Below are 12,470 nucleotides of genomic sequence, written 5' to 3' on the forward strand. Positions count from 1 at the left end.
CGCAGAAAAATATAGATTGAAGAGGGACCCTGCATGGACAGGTGGTTAGTGGCATGGTGGGCATGCTCAGTGTGTCTGACAAAGTTCTAGAAACTTTGACAAATGTTTTCCATGCCAGGCTCCATCCTAGGTCACCACCCATGTGTGAGGACTACCATCCTGCTTGTCCTTGGAGAAAAGAGATAAATAGCAGATATGACAAAGGTTTATAAAATCATAAGTGGAGTGCAACAGGTAAATAGGGGACATTTATTTACCCTTCAAATTTGACAAAGAATAGAGGACACTGGAGATGCAGGGAGCAGAACAGAGGGTCCCTTTCTCCTGGCTTGGATACAAAAAGTATTGGGGGGCAGATGCCAATATTCTTCCTTGTGGGGGGGGGGGGGGGGGGGGGAGCAGTCCAATCATGTTTGTATGTGAAAATCGAGATGGGGGAGGGGGCTAGGACAGTATAGCCTAACAGGTCCTTAGTATTATGCTTTGGGGGGGGGGAGGGAAGGGAGGGGATTGCCCTGTTGATGCTTTATCTTGCTGGATGATGACAGTCAGGCCGATACAGTACAGTGCGCTCACTGTTACCCGCCCAGAGGACATGAGTGACACGTTAGCTTTACCCCTTATTCAGTAAGGGGTAATAGCGCGCCGAAAATGCACGTCCAACCCCCCCGAAACTAATAGCGCCCGCAACATGCAAATGCATGTTGATGGCCCTATTAGTTATGCCCGCACGATTCAGAAAGTAAAATGTGCGGCCAAGCCGCACATTTTACTTTAAGAAATTAGCGCCTACCCAAACGTAGGCATTAATTTCTCTCGGCACCGGGAAAGTGGACAGAAAAGCAGTAAAAACTGCTTTTCTGTACACCCTTCGACTTAATATCATGGCGATAATAAGTCGGAGGTCCCAAACGGTACAAATAGTTAAAAATTAAAAAAAAAAAAATTTAAAATGGACCCGCGGCTCACGGATTGAAAACTGGACACTCAATTTTGCCGGCGTCCGGTTTCCGAACCCGTGGCTGTCAGCAGGTTTGAGAACCGACGCCAGCAAAATTGAGCGTCGGCTGTTAAACTCGCTGACAGCCGCTGCGCTCCTGTCCAAAAAGAGGCGCTTGGGACGTACTAGTATCCCTAGCGCTTCTTTTTACTGCAGGCCCTAATTTAAATAAATTAATTTACTGAATCACGTGCACAGGAGAGTGGCCTGTGCGTGCGCCAGGAGGCCCGCTCTCCCACGATTTTTACTGTATTGGCCCAAGTGTTAGCTGGATATCTTTTAAAGATATCTGCTTAAGTAGCATGTTATCTGTCCACAAAAGTCCAAATAACTAAAAAGATTTTACCCGGCTATATTTAAACACAGTCAGTCAGGTTTTTGTAGTTATCCAGCTATATTTAGCCAGATACTTTAGGCTGGCAGATTCAGCAAAACATTTATTTATTTAGGGGTTTTATATACCATCGTTCCAAAGAAAGCTGTGTTTAAAAAAGGATTGGATAAGTTCTTGGGGGAGAAGTCCATTACCTGCTATTAATTAAGTTGACTTAGAAAATAGCCACTGCTATTAGTAGCAACGGTAACATGAAATAGCTTTTGGGTACTTGCCAGGTTCTTATGGCCTGGATTGGCCATTGTTGGAAACAGGATGCTGGGCTTGATGGACCCTTGGTCTGGCCCAGTATGGCATGTTCTTAAGATCATAACGGTATACAAAATCTGTATGCATATTCATGGTCAACATTCACATACTGGGACAGCATTCATATTCTGGGTCAGCACAACAGTAAATATATATCCCTCTGAACATATGGCACAAGTGGAGGAGTAGCGGGCTACAACCCAGAGAAACCAGCATTCAAATCCTGCTGTCACTCCTTGTGACCTTGGGCAAGTCACTTTACCCTCCGTTGCCTCAGGTACAAAATTAGATTGCAAGCCCTATGGGGATAGGGAAATATCTATATTATCTGAATGTAATCCACTTGATGTATACTTTGAAGTGCTGAAAAGCGGAATATAAACATCTAAATAAGTAAAATAAATAAATAAGTTTTCTAGTTGCCTTTAGCCAGATAACTTGTTCACTAACCAGCCCACTGAATATGGACTTCGCTATGTCTAAGTTAATTTGCGTATTTTAGTTGGCATGAAACGAGATCAATTTGTGACTCAAGGACTGGAGTTGCCTACCTTTACACATTAGTTTTCTTACTGTTGTGTCCGTCGGTTCCCGACGCCCTCTCTCCGCTCTCCTTACCTCTTTGGCGCCTCCCTCTTCGCCCGCGGGAAGATTGGCTGCCATGGCGTCCTTCTGCTGAAGTCCTCCGGCATCCCCGGACTGGCTAGACCAGAGCTTTCCAAAGTGTGTGTCATGACACTTTAGTGTGTCGCCTGCACTGTGCCGGTGTGTCGTGCAAGCCCTGTGCACATGACGTGGTATACTGAGGAGAGGTCAGAGGGAGCCAATGTGGCCGCCAGTGGACCTCACCCCACTGGCGGCTGAGTAGTGAAGTATCACTGTGCTGTGCCAGAGACACACAGCAGGAAGATCGGCAGGGCCGTGGTGGAGCTCACGTCACCACGGCCCGAAGAAAAAGGTCACGTCTAAACGTGCAGGTGCTCCTCCTTCCTGCCCACGCGGCCCCGGAAGAAAAATGTTGCCGGAGCCGCACGGGCAGGAAGGAAGAGGAGCATCAGCCACGTGCAGAAGAGGAGCAGCGTTGTTGCAGCGGGCTGAGAAGAGGAGGAGGTCCGGTAGCAGGGTCCCCACCGTGGATTGGCCCGAGAAGATCAGGGCCGCCGCGGATCGGCCCGAGAAGAACAAGGCCTCTACAGAGCCCATCCTGCAGTGACCCGTGAAGAGGAGGCCCAGAGGTAAGAGAGACTGAGGGCCCGTAGAGTGTGTGTATGAGATGAGTTGAGAGATTGTGTGCGTGTATGAGATGAGTTGAGAGATTGTGTGTGGGAGCGAGGACCTGAATGTTTGCAGAGACAGCATGTTAGAGCCTGTGTGTGTGTGTGAGAGAGAGAGAGACAGCATGTGACAGTGAGAGCCTGTATGAATGACTGTATGAGAGAGAGCATGTGAGAATGAGAGCCTGTGTGTGTTTGAGGGAAGAAGATAGATGGAGAGAAAAGAAATAGAAAAAAAGACAATATGAAAGGAATTAGCAAAAAAATAAGAAAGGGAGGTGGACCAAAAAAAGCCCGTGACCAAACCGATTAGAAAACTAAGATCAGACAGCAAAGGTAAAAAAAAAAAAAAAAATTACTTTTACTGATTGGCACATGTAATCTTTGGTAATGTGCAAGAGTAGCACTTTCTCTATGCGGATCTCACAATGTACGAATCAGCATGGAAAAGTGGAAACCCGCTGGGGGGCCTGCACAGAGGCGGCAGCAGAATGGACTTCAGTGCCAGTAGCAGCAATCAGTGCCTCCCCAATAGCCATGCGGCATCAGTGACAGTGGCAGCAGAGGAATGAGAGAGGTTCCGAGGTTGCTGGCAAAAGAAAGAGAGGGGGTCTGCCTTTAGTGTGCATGTGTATGAATGGGAGTCTGCCTGGGGGGTGTATGTGTGTGAATGCATGGGTGCCTGCCTGAGGGTGGGTCTGTGTATGAGAATGAATGGCTGACTTCCTGGCATTTGTATGTGTGAGATAGGTGCCTGCCTGTGTGTGGTGTATGTGTGTGTGTGTGTGTGTGTGTGTGAGAATGAATGTGTGCCTGCCTGCCTGGGGGTCTGTGTGTGTGAGAATGAATGTGTGCATGCCGGGGGGATGGTGAGGGAGTGGAGTGAAAATGAATGGGAGTCTGCCTGGGGGTCAGTTTCAGTGTGTGAGAATGACTGGGAGCTTGCCTGGGTCAGTGTGTTTGTGTGTATGTGAGGGAGCCAGAGAGAGTGAGAGCATGAGTGTGTATGAGAAAATCCAGGGGAGTAAGAGTTTGTGTGGGGGGTATGGTGTGTGGGGGAGGGGGAGAGAGTGTCTTAGAGCCTGAGAGTGTGTCAGTGTCTGTGAGAGCAAGAGGTTATGGTGGGTATAAGAACATGAATGTGTATGTATGTGACAGTGTATGTGTGAGAGAGAATGGACATGTGAGTATGTGTGAGAGAGAGAGGATAACCTCCTAATCCTTGACAATATCAGGTTGACTGGAAATCAAGAGCTCCCACGTATGGACAGCAGGAGCTTTTTAAAATCCTATTAGTTTTTAATTATGGGGTTGTTATTTGATATATGTGCTGTTTTGAAATATTTTATTGGTGTTGGGAAATTGTAAAAAAATGTATATGATTTTAATTAATAGAAATTCTATTTATCAGTAGTTTTAAAATATTCTTTTAGTTAGTATGGTTTTACTATTATAACTGATGCTTTATGTTTCTTGATTTTATTTGTTTATGAGGAATGGTGGTTTCTGTTTTTCTGTAATACACAGAATCTGGCTTCTTGGGGTTTCCATTTCAGTTTTTGTCTAATTTGTGCTCCTTTATTTGTATCTTGTATTTGGTGAGGGTCTGTCTCTGCTCTGTGTGTGTGACCATGATGAAAATTCTGCTAGCATAGGATCTATAGCAATCTGGTTTGTTTTGTTTCCTCAATAGGTGGTGTATTGGTATTCTAGGATCCAGTGTAATATTTACCCTTGCTTTTTCACAGGTAGGGTTATTGTTGTTTGAGTCCTTGGTGTTATTACTGTTATGTTACAATGGGATTGCAGTATAGATTTTGAGTGTCTTTTTTGCGGGGTTTTGTGTTAGTTCACAATGTGCCTGGCAGTGGAAGGTGTTTGTGCTGCTGTTACTGTGAGGGTGACACAAGAATTTGAAAATATCTTTTAGTATGATGAGCTGTAAGGGAAACATCCAAGCTCCATTGTTTGGGGGAATTTCAATGGATGCACAGAGGAGTTACAGAACTGGAGGTTGAATGAGGCTATCAAATAATTTTATAGTGTGAAATTGGCCAGCTTTTTTAAATTACGCAGAAGACCCTTTGGACATTTTTAACACCACCAAATATTCAAAAGCTGTGTTCATCCCATCAAGTTCATATCTCATTAAAGAGGTAAATTGAATAACACAAACACTTTGTTTTATTATTGTTACTCATAAATTATAACAATAACAATCTTGGAATATTATATATTTTTTTAATATAAATGAAAGGTTTTCACAAGATAGGTTGTGTCGTGAAACATTTTATTATGTATATATTTAAGGAAACATACATAAATTGTCGAAATACATTTCGTTCATTTAACCTTTAACCTCTGGTTTGCTAGTAGACTGAATTACCATGTCACAAAATTATGTTTGTCTAAAAAGTGTGTCACCAACATGAAAAGTTTGGAAAGCTCTGTCTTATAAGGTCAAAAATTCTTTAATGAGGTCAATTTTACAATGGATACCTCTGAATGTGTCTGTAAAAACATCCCCCTAACTCCAACCCACTTCCCGAAAACTCACCCCGAATCAACATGCCCCCTTACAATACCTCATATATAGAGGATCAGACTGAGCCCTTACGCGTGCAAATGGCCGAATTCTGCGTGTGCAAGGCTTTTAAAATCTACCTTTATGAGCATTGTATGAACAGCTGAATCATGGACATGAATGACACTATTTTTCAAAACAGCGATGCGGTCATAACAAATATGCACACATCCCAAAATGTTTACAGTATGAGACAAAATATGGCAGAAAAAGATAAAATAAAAACTGAGCCCAGAAAGAGAGGACATATCTGGTACTGCTGCTTTAAAAATATAAGAAAGCAAGTCTAGTTGGCAACTTAGTTAACCAGCATAGCACACTTATCAAACCACTCACATCATTTGTCAACAAGACTCCCGTGTTAGTTTGGTTGTTAAACAGAAAAGCAAAAAGATTAAGATGGTAACCTTTGCCAATAGGCTGTAATCAACAGTGGAAGATTTAGGATGTTCACAAGAGACTAGACTGGAATCTCTAAGCAAGAGCTAATGGAAAGGTTAATACTATGGTGGTTAGCAGACAGCAGCAAAAGCAATTTGTCAGTGAGGCTGAATTTAAACCAAGCACATTTAAATTCTTTAGCTGAAGATATACAAAATAAATTTGACCAGGAATGAGAGGTTAACATTTCAGCAAAAGAGCCTCCCTCTTTGGATCTATGATAATGTAACCCTTTTTCCATGGAGACTGAACATTCCCAAAAATATTTTGTTTTCCGGGGCTGTCTCCACTAGTTATCGATGCCCTGCTGAGTGTACCCAAGGTGTGGGGGTGAAGGCAGTCCTTCTTGGCCCAGGCAGTGGTGTGGTTCCTTTCCTTTCAGTGTGTGTAACTCTAACTCTTTACAGATGTTCAGTAGAGCTAGGATGCAGGGGGGACACAGATGCGACAGTACTGGGTGTTCAAAAGAAAACTTTACTGATTCTTTCAAAACTAGAACTCAGTGTCCAATTAAATCCAAAACAGTATGAAGTTACAGCTGTTAGAGGTAGATCTTAAAAAGTACGCTGGATTTTATAATCGGGGGTCGGCGCCGAGCCCAGCGCGCGCTGCCTGTTCCCTCCGAGGCCGCTCCGATTTCGGAGAGGCCTCGGAGGGAACTTTTCTTCGCCCTCCCCCCACCTTCCCCTCCCTTCCCCTACCTAACCAACCCCCCCCTTACCTTTGTCGGCAAAGTTACGCCTGCAGCAGGCGTAACTTTTGCGGCGTGTCGCTGGCAGCCCCGCTCCGTCCTCCGGTCCCCGGGGGCTGGTCCGGAGGCCTCGACCATGCCCCCGGGCCGGCGCCACACCCCCCGAAACGCCCCCGAAACGCCGCGTCGTTTCGGGGACGCCCCGGACACTCCCCCTCCACCGCCCCTTTCGAAAGCCCCGGGACTTACGGGCGCCGGCGCACGAGGGCCCTGCGCGCGTAAATCCTTCCGGATTTACGCGCGCGGCCCTTTTAAAATCCACCCCTTAGTGAGTATACACTTCTGTTTAGATGTTGCTGAGCTCAGGTTCCTGGTCATTTATCTAACCACTCCTGGACTGAGTGCGTAAGAGTCCCAGCCACTGGCGAATAAGTCCTATTCTGTGCAGTGTTTCCTTAGGCACAGAAAAATCCAACCTGAGTACCTGGTCTCTGATACCCAGCCTGTGTCTGGTCCCTTAGGATGGAGAGGCCTCTGCGAGTTTTCTCCTTCTTCCTGATGTCTCTGGCTTCTCAGAAGGAAAGGTCTGATGTTAAAAAACTCAGGACTGAACTAATATAGCCGCAGACCCAAATGAAGAGGGGTGGCATAAACCTCCTCATCAACCGAAAGGATGAAAAAAAAACCTCCCACACCATCGAACATTCTCCTCTGGAGTGAGTAATGTCACTGTAGCCCCTTTTTCCTTAGAAGGATGCTCACAGGTCTTCAGTGCCTGGGCCTCCGAATCTGGGGGATGGACAGGAAACTATGGCCATTTAGTGTGCGACAAGGGGGTCCCCACAATTAGAAAAATTAAACTATACGCTCTTTAAGGATGGGACTCATATCCACAGGAAACTTGTTGTACAACGCCCTCACATAGTTCACTCTGCAAATGCCAAAACAAGCTTCTTTTGATAAACTGCCCAGTTTTCCAAGAAAATATTTATATGCACTTTAACAATGAAAAACATTGTTAATGCGAGTCTGATTTCATATGACCAGGGCCGGTGCAAGGGGATTAAGTGCCTTGGGCACGTTCTGCCTTGCGCGCGCCCCAACTCAGACTCCTACCTCGTTCTCGGTTTTCTGGGCCGCAAGCAGGTTCGGCGCAGCTCGCAGCCTGCCGAATCTCCACTCGCTGCCCCACATGGCTCGCGCCCCCTCATGGTTGGCACCCTTGGACCAGGCCTAGTTCACCTAGTGCTTCCGCCGGCCCTGCATATGACAGGGTCAACTAGATACTGAGTAAATTACATAAACAGTTCTTCTAGTATACCTCAAGCCAACGGTGCTTAAACCATCCTTGCACAAGTTTAGCCCCATGACAAATCTATCGAAAGCAGGTATGATCAAACTCAACCTCTTTCCACTGGCACCGTGGGATGCCTCTTTATTGGTTTGTCTGATGACTGTTGAGGGAGGAATGGTCTATCAGTTAACAAGTATTGCTGCCCACAGGAGTTACTGCCAGTGTGTGCAGATTTGACTACGAAGACCGCAAGATGAGCTAAATAAGTTGTAACAAGTTGACCTGGATGCACTGACAATTCTAAACAGCCTGAAACAATGACAGAAAACACCTAGTACCTTATTATAAAATATTTACAAATTATACATAAAGTGGTTTTTGTTTCTTTTTAAATAAATGCTAAACATAAAATAAAATAAACACTAAACATAATCCCTCAAAAACCTTCAAGAAACCTGCGATCCAATAACTCTGGTTTCCTGAACATCCCCCCTGTCAAGGATGCTCATCTGGCAACCACTAGAGAAAGAGCCTTCTCAATTGCCTCACCCAAAATGTGGAATACACTAGCTAAATTCTTACGAATTCAACACGACCTAAAAATATTCAAAAGGACTTAAAAAACAATAATGTTCCGCAAATTCCTCACTGACTTTCAATCATCTAGGATCCCGACCTCCAACTAAACTCCCAATTGTTTACCGCATAATTTCACCCCCTTCCTCCCTTTTCTGCCTTCCCTCCCCTTCTATCCTCTTTAAATCTTTCTGGACTTGATATCTTTTTCTCTGATATTGTTTAATAGTTCAAATGGTTATGTACTGCTACCCATCTGTTAAGTACTGTTCTTTCTAATGCTCTGTTACAAGATATTATACACTTTTGTAAACCGTTATGATGGCTCAACCGAATAACGGTATATAAAACTCATCAAATAAATAAAATAAATAAATGGAGAAGTCTGCAGAGGAATCTATTGACTGCTGTTACACCACACACACTGATACTATTTGAGAAAGAGAAGAAAGGGTGGCATATGAGCCAATTAAGGAGCAACTTGATGAAAGTTAGAGCCCTGAATGGCAATTTAGGAAAAATCTTGGGACAGGAGGCTTAAGACCCCTTTTGCCACTGACTTTCTGTCGCTATCTCACAGAGTCTCCGGGAACAAATTGAAAAAAAAAGACATTTGATTTAATCTGATTTTCTGGATCAACAAAGTATTGTAGTTGCCGTGTTAGTCTGCTTGAATATGTAAAAATAAGGGTCAACAAACCAATTGCTGGTGAAGTATGTTAGCCCAATAAAAAGGTATCATCTACATCTTGTTTGCTGACCCTTATTTCTATGGATCAACAAATTAATTCATTATTATAAGAAGCAGTGCTCAGAACCAAAAGCATGATTACTATATCTAGAAAGGTAATGATTAGAAACCATGACTTCCCCCTCTAGAGATGCACTCCAGAGAGATTGTTTCATATTTGCATTACTCTAGTATACCATTCCCAGGCAGTTTTTATTTCAATTTTGCACAGTCCTGTCGCTACTCACTGGACAGAATACATTTCATGATTTCAATATGTCTTCTTGCATTATAAGATAGTGGTTTTGGATATTATAGGACTTGTCTAAAGTTACTTAAGTCAGTGGTGGAGTTGGGATTTGAAGCTGGGTCTCCCATTGCACAATTTGTAATTTTCACTCATAGGGTATACTATCAGCTAATCTTGATTGTACAAAATTGTATGGTTGTTTTGGGATGAGAACATTTGTTACTTGCAAGCTGGTTTTCAAAGGACTAAATGCCTAGGCGTCTTAGTTTTAGGAGCCAATAGTTTGGTTAAATTTCAGCTGAAATTAGGAGCCCAAAACTGAGGTTCCTAATCTCAGGCCTGCTATTCACTCACTTAAATTAGATATCTCGTGCTGGAAATTAGCACTAAGTTCTAAACTTACTTGCCCTGCCCTGGCTCCACCTGATTTTCCGGGGCCTGAATTTAGATGCTGAACCCTAGCCAAAGTTCAAAGGGGCATATTTAATCTCTGAACTCACAAAGTCAGGCACCTAATCCCTTTGAAAATTGCCATTTTAGAGACTAGGAGATGACATCAAATTCAGTACACACGGGGGAAATCTTTCAGAGGTAAAAGTATTGTACTACTAAGCCCGTTCTCCTTCCCAAAACATCCCAAAGTTGATTACTTAATAGCAGTGAAAAGATGAGGTAGTAAGAAGCTATGTTAACTGTGCTATTTCAGAAGATGATATTAATTATACATCTGTAGTCACCTTAATAGATACCTACCCAAATTCACCTGACAGCCAACAGAAAATTCTTTATCAACTGCCACAAACAAAATGACATTGATAAGAAAAGGCATAGCTGGATACATTTTGTAAAGCACTGAAGTATCAGTGCAAATAGTCTGAAACATACGGCAAAGGGAAGCTACGTTTGTAACAGCCCACAGATAAGCTTCATTGCATGTAAGATTTAAATTAATCATTTCCTAACAGCTTTATATACAAGCTTTCTAAAATCCATTTTCATAATAATAATCCACATGTGGCAGGGTTTAAGATTGTTAAACTGTTTGATTTTGCTATTTAGTCTTGCATCACCACTGCTTCAGCAATGAATCCTTCTGGAGTGTAATGCAGCTAATGAGGTAGCTTTTTAACTGAGAAAACTGACAGGTCCCATATCTGCAGAGGCAGCTTGAAACCGTGCCCAGCCTCTCGGCTTCCCAAGAGGCTTTTCAAAATTCAATAAATAACATCTGTAGGCGATGTTGGGTGCAGACCTAGCGGAGTGCGTCATAACACTGAGCTGGCAGAACAAAGAAACCATGACGACTGCCAGGTTACTATGGCAACCGCTGTGAGGCTTGGAGAGTATAATAGCACATCAATCACTGTCCAAAAGAACTTCATTATCAGCAAGAAAAAACCTTTAGGATCTGTTTAGTGTGCAATTGTGGGTTAACTCACCTCAAAGCCTTGCTCTCTAGCAAAAGTGGCAGCTTCCTGAAATAAAGAAAAAAGAACAAGTAATGCTAAAAAATGATACATAATGGAGAAATAACATTTTTTTTATTTTTTGGTGCATGAGTATCTCAGTATTCTTATGCCTAGGTTCACAGTATGGACTCTACCAAAGGCTTTTTTTTTTTTTTAAACAGCGAGACAGCAATATAATGTACCAACACTCCTTAAATTCAAATATAGGAGGAGCATGCATTCATTCTTGCTCAAAGCCGGCAAAGCACCCTCTGAGTATAAGGCAGAGAAGTATTCAAGGTCATGGTTGAATCCTAAATCACTAATTACAAGTTTAACAGAATGTTCAATTTCATTTTAAACAATCATATTGGTTAGAACACAGGTCAAATTTGTTACAAATATCCTGCTTTCACCCATTTTAAAGAGTTTGGAAATGTTCATTTCTTCTATAACTTTTTTAAAAGGGAAAAAAACTCTTGGCTTAGCCCAGCGATCCCTTGGTGGTGCTTTGCACGATATTGATCTGATTCCCAAACCCAGCTTTTCCTTCCTGAGTTAGTTCGGGCTCCAGCAGGTGATGCACATGCAGCATTCACAGCCTCTGGACTGATGGAGTCCCAGTAACTGCACAATAGCGACACCTGGTGGGCTCGACTCAGAGTGCATGTTCCAGCTTTCTGGAAGAAGTCATGCTCTGTGGCCCCTGGCCAAGAACTGCTACTACAATGACAGGAGGGGGAAGGGTTGAAAAATGGGCATAAATTCTGGTAGCTGTAATTGAACGCTCATGTCCCTGTATCCCCAGTAGTGGTCAGCGCAAAGATACAGGAGGAAACTGCCAGGCCAACTGTCCTCTTAAGACATGCCAAAGCACACACAAAGAACTAAAATGTTAACTTATAAAAAGAATAATTCCATTCAGAATGGGCAAATTTTAGGACCTAATTCTTTATATCTGATAAAGACTTCTGCTCCCTTCAGAGACGGTGCTAACTGCAACTAAATGCCTGGTCTAGAATGTACTGTTACTTAAATACTTCACAGTCAATCACACATGACCTTAGTACAGAAGTTATACCAGCATCATAAAATTCACTTATAATAATGCTACCTATCCTGGATTCATTAAGAATCTGTTAATTACAATTTCCAACTCCAACTACTCCCCAGACTAATCTGTTTTGGCATAATCGAGCACCTTTTCAAGCCTTTAATCAATGTTCATAGTTCCCAAGTCAAGCAAAATAGTATAGTTTCACATCCTTTTATATATATATAGATATATCATCTTAATGTGTTTAATGACTTTTTAGATAAGTAGATTCTGACAAGGTATTTCCTTAGCCTGCTCTTCTTTTTAAAAGTGAAATTAAAAATAAAAAGTAAACATATCTGTCAAATAGTCTTATATGCTTTCCCAATTACCTTTGCCAAGAGTTATCAATAGATTGAAGAGACTGGAACTAAAATAGTGAACAGAAAACATAACTAAAAACTTCTAGTCTAACAAACAATACAAAGAAGCGTGTACCTAGA

The 12,470-nt window shown here is 42.8% G+C and overlaps 1 protein-coding gene across 6 annotated transcripts in view; it reads right to left on the bottom strand.

The window, feature by feature from the left end:
* The window catches only part of ADK (adenosine kinase), a 1,085,903-nt gene that overhangs the window by 274,722 nt on the left and 798,711 nt on the right, over positions 1–12,470 (bottom strand). For all 6 annotated transcript variants that reach the window (XM_029609562.1, XM_029609558.1, XM_029609563.1 and 3 more), the window contains one exon: positions 10,923–10,958. In XM_029609562.1, coding sequence (XP_029465422.1) covers positions 10,923–10,958 — 36 coding nt within the window. The remainder of the gene's footprint in view (positions 1–10,922; positions 10,959–12,470) is intronic.

The sequence above is a fragment of the Rhinatrema bivittatum genome, chromosome 7 (genome assembly GCF_901001135.1).
Source record: "Rhinatrema bivittatum chromosome 7, aRhiBiv1.1, whole genome shotgun sequence".
In the NCBI taxonomy this organism is placed as follows: Eukaryota; Metazoa; Chordata; class Amphibia; order Gymnophiona; family Rhinatrematidae; genus Rhinatrema; species Rhinatrema bivittatum.